The following is a 19198-nucleotide window of genomic DNA, read 5'->3' on the forward strand; positions in this document are numbered from 1 at the left end:
ATATTTGTTGATTAAATTGTAGAGCCCTAGCCAGTAGATACAGGAATAGATTTGTCTGGTCCAGTCTCATTCTTATTTTTCTTATTCCTTGACAAAGATCCCACATATACAAGACCAGGTTGCAGTTCATACTACATAGACTGTAGCTACTGATGAGTAAAAATTATATACCACACTATACTCCTAGTATGATATGATTAGGACAGTGTTCTCTTTAACTGTCATACATAACTAATTAAAGTAAGGTTTTTTTATTTGTTTTTTAGACTTTCCACATCTTTAGATTCCTTTTCATTAGGTAAGGGGATGTATATTATAGAAGGGTGTGAGCTAGACAAATCTAAGCTAACAGGAATCCATAAAAATGCTGAAATGATGAACTAAGGTATGTTCCAAATTTTCACAGAAATTTAGAAAAAAGGTTCCAGAATTCATCTTCTCATGGATAAAGGTTTTCAGCCTGTGATCTTAAAGTACATGGAAGGACAGAGGAAAATGAAAAACAAGTTCATGACATAATGTGATAATAATAATTGACTGAGAGCTATAGGATAATCTGTTTTGAAAGGAACACTGTGTTCATTATCTAAGCTAGCTAATATCCAGAAATAATGAATAATCAGCATTTTTAGTGGCATGAAGTCATAAAATTATAGATTTTGAACTGGAAGAGAATTTAAGAGAGCAACTAATCCAAACCTCCTCTTTTTATAAATAAGGAAACTGAAATTCAGAAAAGAAAAATTATTCTTCATAGTGAGAGATCACATCAACCCTGGAATTCATACCTAGGAAGAACCCTCAGCCTCTTTGACCTCTTCCCTCTGATTGGAGAGCTTCTCCCAGAATCTCCTCATGAGGAGGGGGCACAGGCTAGCCATCACTTCATTTTTTATCAGAATATGATCCCTGACATTTCCTCCTCCCCGACCTTGTCAGCTTCAGAATGCAAGCTTCTTAAGAGTAGACACTGTCTTTCTTCTTTTATTTGTATTCGTGGAGCTTAGCACAGTATCTGACACATAGTAAGTGTTCAAAAAATGCTTCTTGATTTTTGTGGTCATCTCATATTGGTAGTTGGTAAAAAACAGAGTATATGCATAGGTTACATATTTAATTAAATATTAATTATTATTCATTATTAATTAATGATTAATTAATTTTATTCTCAATTTGTTGAAATGCTGTCCCTCTTCTAAATTCTTCTTTGAACCTGCTTATTTTCTTGCTCAATCTTTGTAGTGCAAATTATAATACTTCATCATAGGATTTAGAGTTGTACAGGACCTTAGAAATCACCTAATTTAACCTTCTTTGCATTACAGATTAGAATATTAAGATTCAGAGAAGAGTAACTTGCCTAAGAAAATAGAAGACCAGGATTCAAACCCAAAATCTTTGACTTCAAATCTAATTGTCTTTCCATTGTATCACAATGCCTTATTTTCTCCCACATCACCAACTAACTAGTGAACATTTTTTACTGGATATCAGTAACTCAATATATTAAAAATAATATTCATTCTCTTTCCCCAAAAAGACTCCCTTCCTCTACTTCTATTTCTAATGAGACGACCACCACCCTTTTAGTCACCCAGGACTAACATCAGTGTCATCAACTGCTTACTCTTTTTACCCTACATGCTTCTTAATGACCAAATCTTGGTATTTATATATTTGCACCTCCAAGATATTTTATGCAATATATCCTGATTCAGTCTATCTCACCTTTCTTGAGAACTATTACAATAGCCTCCTAATTGGTTTCCCTGACTCAAGTCTTTCTCATTCTAATCCATCCTTCAGACAGTCCACAAGGTGATTTTCCTAAAGCAAAGGTTTTACTACATCAGTTTCAATACTCAATAAATTCCAGTGGCCTCTAGGATCAAATATAAACAACTCTGGTGGTTAAAAAATTCTTCACAATTTAATCCCTTCCTAATCTTTCTAGGTTTATTATTCATTTTTTCCCTTCTCATTCATTTTGTGGTCCTCACACATGTTCTAATTTCCATCTCTTTTCTTCTGCACTGACAAGTCCTCCATGCCTGGAACTCTCTTCTTCCTCACTTCTACCTCCTTCCTTCAATGCCTATTTTCTTTCAAAGCTCAGTTCAAGCACCATTTTTTTGTAAGATATTCTTCCCTCCAGATGATCAAACCTTGCCCTGTAAGGTTATTGTGAATCTGCTTTGCAAGGTAAAATGTCAACATGTCACACATCAGGAATGTAATCTTAAGGAATTTAATGGAATTATGTAATGTTCTCTTCTTTAAATTGTAATTGTTCTCTTGGAGCAGATCTCTTGGGGAGCTTCTGGAGGCAGCCATAGTTTCAGTTCATTCAATAATCCCAAATGCAGCCAAGAGTTAAAGCGCAGTTCCTTTATTGTGTCCTTCAAAGTCCTGAATCTCTCCAGTGCTTCAGCCTCTCATCCTCTCAGTGTCTCCAGCCAACACAAAGGTGGAAGTTGGAATGAATCAGACTCTGCCTCCAAGAATGTGGGATTGTGGGTTTCTGTGGACTTGTGAATCTCTTGGAAGTCAATCTTAGTTGTGACTCTCCCAAAGTCTCCTTTGGCCCTGAGAGCTTCTCGTTTATATGTTCCACACTGAGTATATATCAATAATTATATCATGAGGAAACCATTATTTGTTGTAGGATTAAATCAATGCTAAACTAGATTTAACCATTGTCTCCTCAATTCCACTCAGTACCTTGTTTCAAGTTCTTGCCCATAACATCTCCCTCTTTCTTTTGATTTAGAACATAAGGTGGTCATGACCTCCCTGACTTCTCAAGGAGGTGAGAACCCCAAAAAAGAAGGTGATCACACCTTCCCTGACTGCTCAAAAAAGGAGTGAAAACACTATAAAAAGAAGGTAATCAATCAGTTCCAATTGAGCAGTAAAGAACTGAACTAGCTACACCCAGCGAAAGAACTCTGGTAGATGACTATGAACCACTATATGGAATTTCTTGCCCTCTGTTTTTGTCTGCCTGCATTTTTGATTTCCTTCACAGGCTAATTGTTCACTATTTCAAAGTCCAATTCTTTTTGTACAGCAAAACAACCGTTTGGACATGTATACATATTTTGTATTTAATTTATATTTTAACATATTTAACATGTATTGGTCAACCCGCCATCTGGGGGAGGGGGGGGCAGGAGGAGGGGAAAAATTAGAACAAAAGGTTTAGAATTTGTCAATGTTGTAAAATTACACATGCATATATCTGGTAAATAAAAACTATTAAAAAAAGAAAGAAAGAAAGAAAGAAAAAGAAAAGAAATGATTAACATAGAAAAGTAAGATTCCTGGGGAATATGATAGCAGTCTTCAAGTATTTGATGACTTTCATAATTAAATAATAAATAATGGCTATCAAAAAAAAAAAAAAAAAGGAGGTGGTCCCATCCTCCCTGACTTCTCAGGAAGGGAGATAAAAACACCAAAGGAAATGGGAAATCAAATCAAATTAGCGGGTTTCTGAAGGAGCTCACTCTTAAAACAGGTATACATAAATCCATCAATATGGGAGGTATTATGCATAATTACATAAATTACATAAGCACACAGTAACACAACACAGGCTAGAAGTGATGTAACAAATAACATGAATCAACATCAGGAATTGTACATGTCCATAAGTCCTAGAAATAGTCCAAAAGGAATCCATTGTCCATTATCATGTGCCAGGAATCTAATGATTCCTGCAAGTTTTGAAGTCCTGCAATAGTCTTATCTTGTGTTGGGGAATCCAATGATTCCTGATGGTTTTCAAGTCCTGCAACAGTCTTATCTTGTATTAGGAAACCCAATGATTCCTGCAGATTTTGTTCTTAGGTCTTCTCCTTTGTTTCCAGATTTTTCTCTTTTTCTGTCTCTCTCCAGATGCTCATTGACACCTATGTGTTTCCTTCTCCATCTGTTTCCTTCTCTGTCTGTAAAATTACAAGAAAATCCTCTCTCCCAAGTAGTTAACCTATCTATTCCCTTCTATTTACCACTTTTGGGATTTCTCCTCATTACCTGACAATTATATTGAAGCTGTTTACACTGGACACTGCCCTGTTGGTTTAAAAACCCTGTATTCTCCCCAACTGCAATCCATTTCTGCTATCTGATTGTTTTTTGGCTGACTGATCAGCTAATCCCTTTCTGCCATGTGATTGCTTTTCTGCTGGTTGATCACATCAGAGTCCTGACCTTCTAAAGACTATCTGGGTGTAAACTCAGCTGCCATCATGCCCCACCTATCTTTTGATTGATATCTTGAAGCTGGGCCCCACCTTTCATTTCCCTGGGTCAATCTACATTCTGAGACCCAGTGGAAGCCCTTGTGGCATTTTGGACATGGGGTTTTAGGTCTTCTCACTCTATCTCCATATCTACACCGAGCATTTAGATGTCCAACTTTTCCACATTGAAAACATCGACGAGTTTCTCTAGAAGTCCCTTGCCAAGAGGGACCCTGTCTTTACATGTTCATCATAGTCTGAGTATAATGAGCATTTGTGCCCCCTGTAGCACAGCATCTTATGATCTCCTCTAAAGGAGCATCTTTGTGTAATCCCCATATAATTCTTCTACAAACCTCATTAGCATTTTCCTTAGCCAAATGTCTGATCATTATTTCTGTAGCTGAATTTTCTCCAATGGTTCTTGTTACAGCTGTTTGCAAACGTCCCACAAAATCTGCAAAAGGCTCATTGGGACCTTGCTCTATTTTTGTGAAGGCTTCACTTCCATCTTTCTGTCTGGGGAGGGAACCCCAAGCTTTTGTTGCAGCCATGGCGATCTTTTCATAAACTGTTGTGGGGTAATTAAGCTGTTCTTAATTCTCTCCATACTGACCTTCACCTGCTAGTTGGTCAAAAGTGACTTGTGTGTTAACTTCTGTTTGCCTATTGCACCTGACTTGAATCCTACATAATTCATGATACTCTGAAAGCCATAACAAGTTTTGTCCAGGTTCTAAACATGTCCTTGCTATGGATTCCCGGTCATTTGGGATTAGGATTTCATAATCCAAATTATCTAGTAACATTTTAACATAAGATGATGTAGACCCATAAAGAGTGCAACCTTTTTTCAAATCCTTAATTTAATCCAAATCAAAAGGAGTGTATCTTCTTTTTTGACCTGAAGAGTCAAGTTCTTTAATCACAGGATATGCATCTATAAAATCAGATATATCCTCTCCTTCATTTTTTGCCTTAGCCAATTATTTTTCTAATCTTGTCATAGGCTGCTTATAGATGATTCTGTTTGTGTTACTGTTCCTTCTCCTCCTCCTTCTTCCTCCACCCATGAAGGGTTAATTGAGGGAGGAGATGGGAAATGGTCCTGTTATGAAGTGCCATATTCTGAATTATATTTAACTCCATTGTTATCTGATTCATCCTTTTCACCTAGTTTAGTTGGATCCTGCTCTTTCTTCTTTTTCCTTAGCCTAACACTTATATAATTTCTTAAAGCCACTTGTCTTAAATTGTATGTATGAAGTGTATCTTTGGAAATCGAGTTTGGATTGGAATTGTAGTATTCACCTAGTTTCTCTCCTACTAATTTCCATTCATCTGTATTCAATTATTTTTTCCTTAGAGAACCAAGGAGATGTGTACTCTACAGTTTTTAAAAGTTCAGTGATCTCTTTCCAGGTTATAATCAATCCTTAGCTTTTCATAACCTTGACAATGCTCTCTAAACATTTCCCTTGAAGAGAAATAGAAGGCTGTTTTCTAAAGATCTGATGTATTTTAGCTGAAGCACTTGTTTAATCCTTTGACAAAGTTTTCTTGTTGTACTCACTCTAATTTCTGGGTCAGAGAGACTTTTCCACTGGATCAGGATCAGAGGCTTTTCTACTGAAATCAGGATCCTTTCTGCCTTATGTTGGGTGCCAAAATGTAACGTTCTCTTCTTTAAATTGTAATCATTCTCTTGGGGCAGATCTCTTGGGGAGCTTCTGGAGGCAGCCTTAGTTTCAGTTCAGTTCAATAATCCCAAATGCAGCCAAGAGTTAAAGTCCAGATTCTTTATTGTGTCCTTAAAAGTCCTGAATCTCTCCAGTCAGCTTCAGCCTCTCGTCCTCTCAATGTCTCCAGCTAACACAAAGGTGGAAATTAGAATGAATCAGACTCTGCCTCCAAGAGTGTGGGATTGTGGGTTTCTGTAGGCTTGTGAATCTCTTAGAAGTCAATCCTAGTTGTGAATCTCCCAAAGTCACCCTTTGGCCCTGAGTACTTCTCACTTATATGTTCCACACTGAATATACACCAATCATTATATCATGAGGAAACCATTATTTGTTGTAGGATTAAATCAATACTAGATTTAACCATTGTCTCCTCAATTCCACTCAGTTCCTTGTTTCAAGTTCTTGCCCATAACAGAATTATGGATAGTTCAATAAATAATCAGTATAATTAAGAGAATTCTGTATATTTCTAATATCTAACATATTATCTGGCATAGTAGGTAATTAATAAATGCTTATTGATGGATGATTTCTTGATCTAATACTGATTATTTTTCAGTGTCATATATTATAATGTAGCAATAAAAGTTCATATATTTGCCATATTCCTCCTAATAGATTATAAATTCTTTAAAAGAAGGAACATCATCTTAATTATCTTTATATATCCTTCAGGGCAGGCAACAGCAAGCATTTAATTTATGATGTTTAATCAGTTAGATGGCAGAATATACAAATTCATGAATGAATAATTAAATGATCAGATTGAAATTATTTGACTGTTCTACCCAAATTGACAGTTTATAGAGTTTTTGCTTCACTACTCACAAACTTACTCAAGATATATACAATTAAAAAGACAAAACATGAACCAAACCAGGAGTAAGATTAAGGGGAAATGATGAGAGGCACCCAAATTCTTCTGCAAATGAAAGAACATTGGTCTAAAATATTAGTAGATGACCAACATACCTCCAAGAAGAGCAACCCTATGTGTTCATGAGATCTGCCTTCTGAACTCTGAAATATGAACAGAATCGTATTTTAAATTTTTATCAACCCGGAAAAAGACATTAAAAGGATGCAGCACAAAACAGACTATCCCAATCAGGTGCAATAGTGCTTTAAAATGAGGATGGTCTATCCCCCAGTGAATTTGGATCCAACTTCTAATACATGTTCAATGACCTCCAAGTCACCAGAATTTGTAAAGAAATAATATAGAAGGGAGATTGCAGGTGGGATAAAACCAGGCCATAATAAAGGGATGGGACCTTTGGCAATAATGTAATGTGGTATAGGGTTAATAGTCCAAAGGATAGCTACATGATCTACTACAATGTCAGAGTCTTGGAACAAAACTCTAGTGATTCCATATTACTTTTATCTCTAGGAAGAAGTCATCACATAGAATCAGCATTATCAGAACTCGTTTGTCACTAATAAGTATAAAGTCACTCATAAGATATAATTTGCAGGAAAAATTCTCCCTTGTCAAAAAAAATCTATCCTCTAGTGTTTAGATTTATATTTATATTAAAACAATGAAATCTATAAAAAATTAAAATGTTTACAATTAAGCAAAAACATGTGTTAAGTACCTACTATATATGCTATGCACTGCACTGAGAAGTAGATGCAAAAATAAAAATAATAGAATCCCTACCCTCAAGGAGCTTATGTTCTGTCAGAGAAGACAGCAATGCGTATAAGTAACAAAAAATAGATAGGAAAAAAATGTAAAGTGAGGATGACAGCTTAGACCTTGAGGCATCAGGAAAGGCTTCAAGTTGAAGTGATGCCTTGAACTGATTGTTTTTTGCTTTAGCAATGAATCAGTATATCAGAACTTAATAAATACCATGAGGCTCTAGGAGAATGGGAGAAGACAAGATTGGTGGGAGAAGACAAGATTGGTAGGAGAAGAAAAGATCAAGAATAGTCTGGAACAAATAGCAAAGTCAGGGAAACTTGGAGAAGGGAAAATGAGGGACTGAGCACTTGGTAGTAGTGGAAAATATCCTGAAAGAAAGAAAAAGGATACTTAAAGTGGTGGAGGGAAGCCAAGAAAGAGCTTCACAACCTTGCCTCTGGTGATGACACAAAAAATTAACTGGCTGACCAGGCTTTGGCATAATGGAAGCCAAGATGGATGGGAGTTGACACACCTCATTACCAGTAGCCTGTTGTACAGTATCCTTCAAGGGCATAAGCACCCAGTCATCGGGAATGGCAGCTTCTCCAAGGGCTGGAACTGAACCAACCACATTTTCTACAAAGGAATTGGGAAATGTGCCAAATGTTAGCCTCCTTTTTCTTAACTATCCACGCTAAACACACACACACACACACACACACACACACACACACACACACACGAGTACAGCTCCCTCCTATTTTCTAATTGCAAATCTGGACATGGTAATTATGGACAGCCAGACTAAATGCAAGATACTCTGCTTTAAAATAACAATGATCCATTTCCCACAGAGAGGGAAAAGAACATTTGATTGATCCATGAGGATAAAGTCATTATGGAGAAGCAGAGATAGACCAAGAAGAGGGAAGAGAAGAAGGCTCCTCCTACAAGATTGGGATCATGGATTTAGAGCTAGAAGGAACCTCAGAGGCTCATTCTTTTTACAGAGACAGAAACTGAGGCCCAGGGAAATTAAGTGATTTAACTTACACTGGTTTTGTCAGACGTAGAATTTTAAATTCCATTCCTACTACTGAAATTTCTGCTCAGTCCCTCCTTCTCCCTTCCCCAAACTTCCCTGAGCTTGCTCTTTGCTCCACACTGTTCCTGACCTTTTCTTCCCCTACCAATCCTGTCTCCCATTCCTGTAAAGTACCATTGTGTTTACTAATTTCTGATAAACCAATTCATTGCTAAATCAAAAAGGCTCAGTTCAAGTATTACCTCAACATGAAGCCTTTTGTGATGCCTCAAGTTCTAATTCCTTGATTTCTTAGTGAGCCTCCTCTTGCTATTTTCTATTACTTCCAGTATCACTCCAGTCCCATCTTCTAGCAATGATTATAATATCAATGGAACAGGAGCAAGAATTTCCCTAATTCCTCAGGCTCAGGACATAAGAAAAATATAAGAATAGAAGGCTATAAGAATGTGGTATAGACATGCCTCCCTATGCTCAGCTTCCAGCTACAGGCTACTCCAGCTTCTAATGATCTTAAATGAAGAATATCACTACAGCAATCCTAATCAGATGTGGGAATATCTAGTGAGCATTTTTTGGTAGTTAGTAGATTGAAATATAATTGGTAAATGTTGAACAAAATAAAATTGAAAATTGAATGCAATCTAGATAATGTTAAACTCTGACTTTCAAGCCAATATTCAGCCTGCAGGAATTTCTTACTATTTGAATTTTATGCCACAGATCTAGGTTCAACCTATGTAGGATTACAAACTGTATTAATAATCACCTAAGAAATTGAGGTCCAATATTCTTTTGGAGTCAAGTAGACATGGATTTAAACCTTGCCTTTAAATCATATTACCTGTGCACTCATGGATAAATCATTCAAGTTGTATTTGGTAGCTTGCCTCTGTAATTGTAGCTGGTGCAAGGGAGAGATACAGGGATACTGAGGTTAGTGGATTTCTTGAGTTGTGAAATTCTGAATTTCAATGGATCTTGTCATTTTGTTGTCTTTACTAAGTTTAGCAAGAAAGTGATAAGACTCTGGGAACTAAGGAAAGGGAAAGATGTGGAAAGCAGAGAGCGGAAACCCAGGTTGCCTTAAAAAGGGGGAACCATTTGAAAATTGAGCAGGTCAAAGCATCCATGTTAGTAATCTTAAGGCCTAAGAAATAGCTCTGTAACTTTTTAGCCTAAGTAAAATGGATAGAATCAGTTTGTTTTTTTTTTTTTTTTTTTTTTTTTTGGTTTTGCCTTAAAAAAAAAAAAAAAAAAAAAAAAAAAAAGGTCACAACCTCTATATACCACTAGATACTCTCTAAAACTATAAGTTACTGAAAAATTGCAAGTGTACATCAATAGAAGAAGTTGCCATACTAGGAAATCCTCACACTAATGAACTCATAGATTCAGATACTATTATACTCCCTCTCCCCAATTTGATTAATTATCATCTACTGCATTTATTCTACACTTCTTTAATTTTTTGGTGGAGGAGCTGAATGATTATTTTCTTACATAAAGGTATAATATCCAAGCATGTCTTCTCCTATGAACTTTGTTTTTCTTTCTTCCTTGGATGTGGGCTTGCCTTTTTTCCTCTATATCTGGAATTTACTTTTTCTGGGTTAATTGAAATCTAGAATAAGATCAGTGGACCGAAGATAATATGCTTGTTTCTGTTTAAATCTCCAGCCCAATGAAATTACACTGTGTGATTCATTCTGAAACCAGTTCAGTCATCCTGTCTGAGCATGCTGAATTAAGTCTGGCCCTCAGGGATGCTTCCCCCAAAATAAATGAAAGTGATAGTAGGTGCTATAATATAGTAAACAAGATAATAATACATCTTAAATATGATATTTGCTGTCTCTTTTGAGTCTCAACATAAAATACCCTCAAGGGAGGGAGATCCAGAAGTTAGTTTTGTTTTTATTTTTTCCAGACTATTAAAAACCAAGCAAACACTTACCGTACCTCAGTAGTTTCTGTATCCTCCTATGATGGAGTTTATGGTCACTACTTTTATAAAACATGCTAAGCTTTTAGTTATGAATTCATTTCAGTCTCTTTGATGAAGTCTAGTGTCTACTGGGATTTTCATAAACATTATCTGAAGATTAAGAAAGGTACTTTTTGATTGCCTATTTGTATGTTTGTGTGTATGTGTGTATGCTCACAAGCTTGTTGTATCTTTCTTAAACCTAACTATTTCAGGTATCATTATAATCTAGTCACATAAAAATGCTGGAGAAAAAAGGAAAGGAGGAAAGTGGAAGAAAAGAAAAAAGACAGAAAGGAAGGAAGGAAGGAAAGAAGCAAGGAATACAGAGGGGGATGGAGTAAGAAGAACAGAAGCACAAATTAATAAATTATGGTGTTTTTTTTTTTAATGTAGCAGAATTTGCATATCCAAATGAGTGTGGTCTCATTCCAATCTTTAGAGTTCATGCATTAAATCCAATTTCTTAAAACTTTTCTGGAGTTTCCCCTTGGTAATCAACTTCAGAATCATTTTGTAAGCCATACAAAAAAATTAATCTCATTATTTTATATTTCAGTCCTTGTTTTTGGATTAACTATAATCCAAGATTGTTCACAAGATTTTAGAGTTTGCCTAATCCAACCCTTTTATTATCCTGAAAGGGAAACTGAGACAGAGAAGTTAAATGACAACAAAGATTCTAAGTTACAGAGCTGGGATTCAAAATCCCCTCATTCCAAATACAAGACTCTTTTTATTTCACTGTATTACCTTATTCACATGACTTGGATTGGAAGGACTGTTTCCTAAAACCAAGTCCACCCACAAAGGACAAAGATTTACCACCACTGGGGAGCCATGGACACTAAAGCAATTCTCAAAGAGAATCATAGGGTCATAGATTTAGACTTGGAAGGGATATTAAACACCATCTAATTCAAACTCTTCATTTTAAGGGATGAGGGAACTGAGTCCCAAGGAAGTAAAATGTTTCACCAAAGATCACAGAGGCTGGAAATATCAGAGACACAATTTTAATCTCTTTTTGGTGCTTTTGTGGTTCAGTTGGTTTTCAGATTTATCTGACTCTCTGTGATGCCATTTGGGGTTTTCTTGGCAAAGGTACTGGACTATTTCTATTTCCTTCTCCAGATCATTTTACAGATGAGGAAACTGAGGCAAACAGAGTTAAGTGACTTGACCAGGGTCACATTTGAACTCAGGAAGATCAGTCTTCTGACTTCAGGTCCAATACTCTATCCATGGTGCCATCTAGTTACCTTGCAATCCCTTTCCTTAGATTAATGAAACAGGAGATATAACAGAACAATTCTGGCCTCATCATTGGGTCAAGGAGGTAGGTTCCAAAGATGCTGAGTCACCCAAAGCAATGAAAAATGCCATTAAATGACATGTGATTGTGACCAGGATAGGGAATGTAGAGAAATATGAAAGAAAAAAAATATTTTCTGCTTTTGAATGAAGATGACAGCCAAGTCCATTAATCCCACTACAATTTTCAGAGTAACACTGGAGTGCATTTAGAAGGGATGCTGCCTTTGAAGTAAGATGTCTTCTTACATTCTTACATTCAGATACCACTTTTCACACTCCCTAGGTGACATTGGATAAGCTACATAAACTCTCTGACCTCAATTTCCTCATATATAAAAAGAGGAAGTTGTCCTAAATGACCTTACTGGCTATGTGACCCTGAGCAAGTCACTTAAAGCTCTTTCTCCTCAATTGTAAAATGTGGATAATAATAGCAGCTATCATCTAGGATTGTTAAAAAGATCAAATGAGATGATATTTGTAAAAGCATTTGGCAAAGTGCCTGGCATTTTTTAAAATAAATGCTTGTTTCCTATCTTCCTTCTTTTGAGTTTCCGTCCAACTCGAAATATATGATTCTATGGTCCCATGATGCTATGATTAAATGACTCTGAACTAGAAAATATCCTAGCTTCACCTTCCAGACTAAAGGGAGTCAATTAGAAAGAAATTGGAAATTGGGGGGGAGGGGGTGGTGATAGAGAACCTATCTCCCTGCCAAGATGTCTATAATTTTTATTCCAAAAAGCTAGCAATTGGAGGTTTGGAGGAAAAATTTTTTTTGAAACAAAAATAAGTGTGAAAAAGCCTTAGAAAAGGTACCACTCTGACTTTGATGTAATAGTAGATAGGGTGCCTGCACACCTGGGCTTTCCAGAAGATGTTCTAACATCCCAAATATCTCACTAATTCTTTACTAGATTCAAGAGAAACCCATATTTTCAAAAGGAAAAAAAATGGGCAAAAAACTGAGTACTCACCATTCAAGAAAGTTAGCAAGCCAGGAGATCACCCAGAAAGATAGCCAGCCCTGAATTCTTTATAATGTTCCCCAACCATCTTGTTCCATCATCATGGGGGTCTAAATGAGTTCTGTCCCCAGTATGTCACTTTGGAAAGCTAGGATCCATTTTCTTCATTCTTCAAAAGTTACGTCAATGAACCTGGTGTATACCTTCTGACATCCAGAGACAATCTGAGAATTGTCAAGCAGCTTTGAGTTTAGAGGCTTGGGCAAGTCTGTGATTCACACCACAATGGGATAATCAAACACGCCTAAGAGAAATTACAGGTTAAGCTCCTCTGAAAAGGAATCCAGTAAAGTGAGTCACTTGTTTGTTCTTTACATTCATAGACTTTATCTTTCAAAAGATCATAGGGGACCATCTACTCCATCTACTGGTCTAATAAAATTAGAACTTCAGGGCTTGATAATAATGTTACATGATGGTGATGGTAGTTAAGAAAGAAATCCTACAAGTTTCCCTGTTTTTATATTGAATTTGAGGGAAATTACTGGGAAATTCTATGAAGTCATCTTGGTTTAGTCTCTTCTTCAACATCTAAAGCAATTTCATCTTTTAACAAAAAAATATTCTAGATCTGGAAACAATAGCATTGGGGATCATGGGTAGAAACTAATAGTTTGAAACCAGGCTTTCCTACTAACCATTTGTCTAGGTTGATTATTCCTCATCAATGAATAAAAGGGGAGGAAATAGGCAATGTATACAGAACTTTTTCCACATCAAAGAGTCTATGAGTCAATAATTATTCACTAAACCCCATGTCATGTACTCAATGCTGCTAGTTGCTCTGAGAGCAAGGGCATGATAACTGCACTCAAGAAACTTCTACTCTAGTCAACTAAGAAGTCAAGAGAGTTCAAAAAAGTAGTCAAATTAACTTTTAAATCAGAATATTAGAAAGGAAGCATATTATAGTGGATAGAGAGCTTATTTTAGAACCAGAAAAATCTGGATTCAAGTTCTAGCTTTTACTGTGAGACTCTGAGCAGGTTTGAACAACTCAATTGTTCTAAACAACTTTCTAAGGCTATGAATTTGAGAGAATATGTTGACCTATTTGATAAAAGGAATTTCCTCATATTTTCTGGGAGTTCACAGAAATTAGATACCAAGGCAGATACCACATGTCTCCTATGTTTTTCACTTATTTTCCACCCTGACCTCTATCTTCCCTTCCCCCACGAATAGAACATCACAATTCCATTTTAATAAATATTTATTGAATATGTTAATATATACAAGGCATCATTATGTTAGAGGATAAAAAAAATAATAATTCCTGTTGTTTAGTCTTTTTTCAGTTAGTTATTTCTGATTCATGATCCCAATTGGGAGTTTCTTGGTAGAGATACTGAAATGATTTGCCATTTCCTTTGCAAGCAAATTTTCAGATGAGGAAACTAAGGCAAATAGAGTATGTGCCCAGAGTCATACAGAGTCTGAGGCCAGATTTGACCTCAAGAATCTTCCTGACTCCAGAGTTGGCATTCTATCCACTATGCCATCTAATTGCTGCAGAATAATTCCTATTTTAAATCAATATACAAAGGTATACTTTCTCATGTGGAAATATGATCTTACCTCTTAATATCTAGTTATTTATATAGCGCTTGAAGATTTGCAAAGCACTTCACAAATATTAATTTATTTTATAATTACAATCACTATAGGAAATATTATTATGCCCACTTTATCATGAGAAAACTGAGACAAGGAGAAGTGACTCACCCAGAGTTACACCACTAGTAAGTAAGATTTGAACTTAGGTCTTTTGACTCCAGGTACAGAGCTCTATTGTGTCACCCAAGTGCCTTTTCATAGCTATGAAAGGACTACCACATCATAGCTATGAAAGGACTTAGTTTACTCAAAAAAAAAAAAAAAAAAACTTGAGGTTAACTCAATTCCATTAGTTTTTTGCACCTGGTTCATTTTTGAATGTGAAAAAACATTAAAATTAAAAAACCACTAAATAACCTCTACTCCATCCCCCAAAGAACTTCAGATGAAACCAGTCTTTCAACAAATATTTATTGAATGACTCCTACATTCAAAGCGCAATGGGAGATATAAATATAAATTGGATATATTTGCTTCCCTCAAGGAAATTACAATCTAGTTGAGATAACAAGACAAGCTAACGGTGAATGAGACTGGTATGCAATTTAGCATTTTATCTGTGATTAGGATAAATACATGAATGCAGTTTTTATCAAATTTGCAAGTGAACCAGACCTGGAAGTGATAGCTGGCATGTCAGACGACCATTAAGATTCAAAATATCTTTTTGAGCCAGAATATTGGGTTGAAGGGAAATTTTAAAAAGAAAAATTCTATCCTTAGATATCTCATCTTTAAAAAATCAGTGTTATCAGTGGGATTTAAAAGTGTGATGTGGTAGGTTAAAAAAATAATGTAATGTGGGCACCTAGGTAGTGCAGTGGATAGAGCACCAGCCCTGAAGTCAGGGAGGACCTGGGTTTAAATCTATTTCAGACACTTAACACTTCCTGGCTGTGTGACCCTGGGCAAGTCACTTAACCCCAATTGCTTCAGGGGGCATGGGGTGGGGGGAGCCTAATGCAATAGTAGGATAAAATCCTAAAGGAGAAAAAAAGAGGAGGAGGAAAAAAGAACAAGAAGAAAAAAACTAAGGCTGAGATGAGTGGCAAAATATCCAACAAAAGGAAGTCATAGTTCTATTGCACTCTACCCAGTTAGGCTAAATTCAGAGTATTGGGTTTAGTTATAGGCGTTATATTTTGGGAAGGACACTGCTAAATTTCAGATTATCACAGGAAAATGACCAGGATGAAAAAAGATATTGTTTTGCCTCCATATGAGAGTAAATTGAAAGAATTAGAGATGTCTAGTCTGGAGAAGAGAAGACTGAGTGGGGGGAAATGACTGCTTTAAATACTTGAGGTGTCACATAGAATAGGGATCAGACTGGTTTTCAGAGGGCAGGACCAGGAGAAAGAGGTAGAAGTTATAAAGAAGTACCTTTTGTTCAAAATAAAGGACAAATTTCCTAACAAATAGCAAATAGCAATCACTAAAGGTGGAATAGGTTATAATGGTGGGCTTCCTTTCACCTTAGGTCTTTTTTTTCCCCTTCATATAACTTAATTTTTTTAAATTTATGGAATAAAATCTTTCTATGATGTAGTATATATTTTTAAAAATAATTGCATATGAAATTGTAAATCTATTACATACAACTAGCTATTTCTTTTAAATATATAATAAAGTTATATAAACTTTTTTTTCCTTTTCTCTTCTTTCCCCTCTCCAGCCTAGAGACGACTACTATTAGACACAACTATGTGTGTATATATAAACATACATATATATACAGATATTTGCTATAAAACCATTTTATACATACTTTTATTTATCAATGCTTTTCTGGATGCAGATAGTGTCTTCCTTTGTAGTTAATTTGGGTATTTATAATAATCAAAATGACTTAGTCTCTCAAAATTGTTCTTGCAATGTTCTCTTAGTTCTGTTCATTTTCATTATTATTTCATGCAAATCTTATCATGTAAAACTAAGATCACTGAGCTCATTATTTCTTATAGCAAAATAATATTCCATCACAATCATATATGACAGTTTGTTCAGCCATTCTCCAACTGATGGGCATCTGCACAATTTTCAGTTCTTTGCCATCACAAAGAGAACTGCTATAAACATTTTAGAGCAGACAAGTGATTTTCTTTTTTCTCTAATTGTCTTTGAAAATAGACCCAGTAGTGATATTGCTAAGTTAAAGGATAGGTGCAATTTATAACTTTTGGGGCATAATTCTAGATTGTTCTCTAAAATGGTTGGAACAGTTCACAATTCCAACAACAATGAATCAGTGTCCCAATTTTTCCACATCCCCTCCCATAATTGACTCTTTCCCCTTTAATCATCTGAGACAATCTGATAAATATGAAATGATATCTCAAGGTTGTTTTCATTTGCATTTCTCTCATCAATAATGATTTTTATATAACTACAAATTATTTTTATATGTTATTTTGATTTTATCATCAGAAAACTACCTGTTCATATACTTTATTTATCAACTGGAGATTCACATTCTTTTAGATTTTATAAATTCTTTATATATTTAAAATATGAGATCTTTATCTGATCTTATCTTAATATCTTATATTTTTTCCCAAAATTTTCTGCTTTTCTTCTGATTTTTTCTACATTTATTTAAAGAATTTAGCTCTTTTAATAAAGGCTAGAAATGATTTGTTTGAGGCATTATGAAGGGATTTCTTATTCAAGTACAAGTTAGACTAGATGGTCTCTGAGGTCTCTTCTAAGGTTTTCTGAGATAACAAACACTATAAATATTAAGAGGAAGAAGACAGTAACAAAAATTTAGAGTTAGAAGAAACCTCAGAAATTATCTAATTTAACTCCCACACTTTACAGGTAAGGAAATGGAGGCCCAGAGAGTTTCAATGATTTGGCCAAGCTCAAAGAGGCTGAGCTGAGATTCACTCAAGTCCTCTAATTCTAAAAATCCAGAAATATTTTCATGTATGTTAAAATTTTCCTTTGTTCTGGTCCCCCTGACCACCATCTCTCTGCTCCTTCTAGTAAGCATAGTAAGTTTAAAAGTTTAAAGGAAGTCATGCACAGAGATCAAAGAGATATAATTTATAAATTATATCAAATATTAGCCAAAATTCAATTCTGGTAACAAGGGCTAAATCAGCAGAAGCCATCTAGGCACTGCTGTCAGAGTCTGGCCCTAAGATATGTAAATCTCAGACAAATTTTAGATATTCTCAGTAGAACATCAAAAGATGATGACAATTATGAGATGATATAAATATGTTAATATTAAAGTTTTATTGATAAGTCTGAAATGATTTGGATATGTTAATGAATCCTAAGGTGATATAGATAAAAGTTTATTTCCTCAAAGAATGAGATCTCCAAATCCTTTCCCTGAGCCAGTTTCCATCTCCGAAGGATCTATGCGGCCAGTGCTCCCAATTCCATCTAATTATGGTAACATGAGTGATTATCTGTGCCTCTCCCTCTCACTATCCTCTCTGTTTCTTCACTAGCCCATCCCTTATCACCTCTGCCTCTGTTCCCCTTCTGTTGTTTGTCTCTGCCTTAATGAACTTTTTTGTCCCCATTCTCTTCATTCTTAATTAAAATGTGATTGCCAACCTATTATCTGCTGTCCAGCATGGCCTGGCTTTTCCTGGTGAGTACCCAAACAACCAAGTATGTCTGTCCCTATTTCATAAATTATCGATTCATTTTAGTATTACATTGTCTCCCCCAAGAAACTACAAGGAACTGGCCTAACTAGGGAAGGCTTCATTGAAGAGATAGACTATATTTCCTGGCTAGACTGGGATTTTTTAATTCTTCTACCAAACAGGAAAATTAATTTCAGAGCAAGGGGACAGAACGAGAGAATATCATCCAACAAAATGATTCTATCAGCCATTGTTCCTAAATAAGCAGGTCGAACCACAGCTTGAGGAATACAAAACTTTCCATTTAACCTTATGTGTGTATAATACCATCACATCATAACTTACCTAATACTGTCAATTGCCATTTCCACCACTTGGACTGGGGTGTTGAAATCTCAACAAAGCACTCTACCCACTACCTACTCACTCAGGTGACAGTGAGCCCTCAGGTCCCTCCCACAAAAAGCCTTTCCTTTTCTGAGCTGACGAATGAAATGCATTTAGGTAGTGTAATATAGAGGAATGAGGGCTGTACTTAGAGTCAAGAGATTCAGGATCAACACTAATATTACTTATGCAATGTTGAGCAAGTAATTATGCTCTCTGAGCTGCAGTGCCCCTTTTGTACAATGGAGAAAATAGCATACTCTCTACTTCACAAAGGTTATACCTACTATTAACAAGGAAAGCATTTTGTAAAGCTTAAAGAGCTCTAAAAATGTTTTTTTTTTTTTAATTATTATATGGAACCTTCTTGAATACAGTCATTCATTCATTCATCCAGCATCTTACCTAAGCAAGCCTTATTTTGCATCCCTAGTAGGGCTGCTTTTGTACTGGGAGCTCCCAAAGAAATCATGCTTAGTCATAAGGGCAGAGCCATAACTACACTGGGCCTTTTGAGGCTATTATCCCATTTCAATACAATTAGGGCTTAGGCTAAGTATCTCTAAACACAAACAAATATA

At 35.7% G+C, this 19198-nt stretch overlaps 1 protein-coding gene across 10 annotated transcripts in view; it reads right to left on the bottom strand.

The window, feature by feature from the left end:
* Positions 1 to 18637, bottom strand: part of LOC141566327 (adhesion G protein-coupled receptor F4-like) — an 87115-nt gene extending 68478 nt beyond the window's left edge. For 6 of the 10 annotated variants that reach the window (XM_074310700.1, XM_074310698.1, XM_074310694.1 and 3 more), the window contains exons 1-4: positions 18576 to 18635; positions 12955 to 13249; positions 8158 to 8261; positions 6962 to 7009 (exon numbers count right to left, since the gene is read on the bottom strand). Coding sequence is in view for 1 of the 10 variants with exons in the window: in XM_074310702.1 (XP_074166803.1) it covers positions 12955 to 12957 (3 nt within the window). In the remaining 9 variants the exon portion in view is untranslated. Of the gene's footprint in view, positions 1 to 6961; positions 7010 to 8157; positions 8262 to 12954; positions 13250 to 18575 lie in introns of all 10 variants that reach the window. The other 4 variants (XM_074310701.1, XM_074310696.1, XM_074310702.1 and 1 more) reach the window with 4 other exon arrangements.
* Between the last annotated feature and the right edge of the window lie 561 nt (positions 18638 to 19198).

This window comes from Sminthopsis crassicaudata, chromosome 4 (genome assembly GCF_048593235.1).
Source record: "Sminthopsis crassicaudata isolate SCR6 chromosome 4, ASM4859323v1, whole genome shotgun sequence".
Classification (NCBI taxonomy): Eukaryota; Metazoa; Chordata; class Mammalia; order Dasyuromorphia; family Dasyuridae; genus Sminthopsis; species Sminthopsis crassicaudata.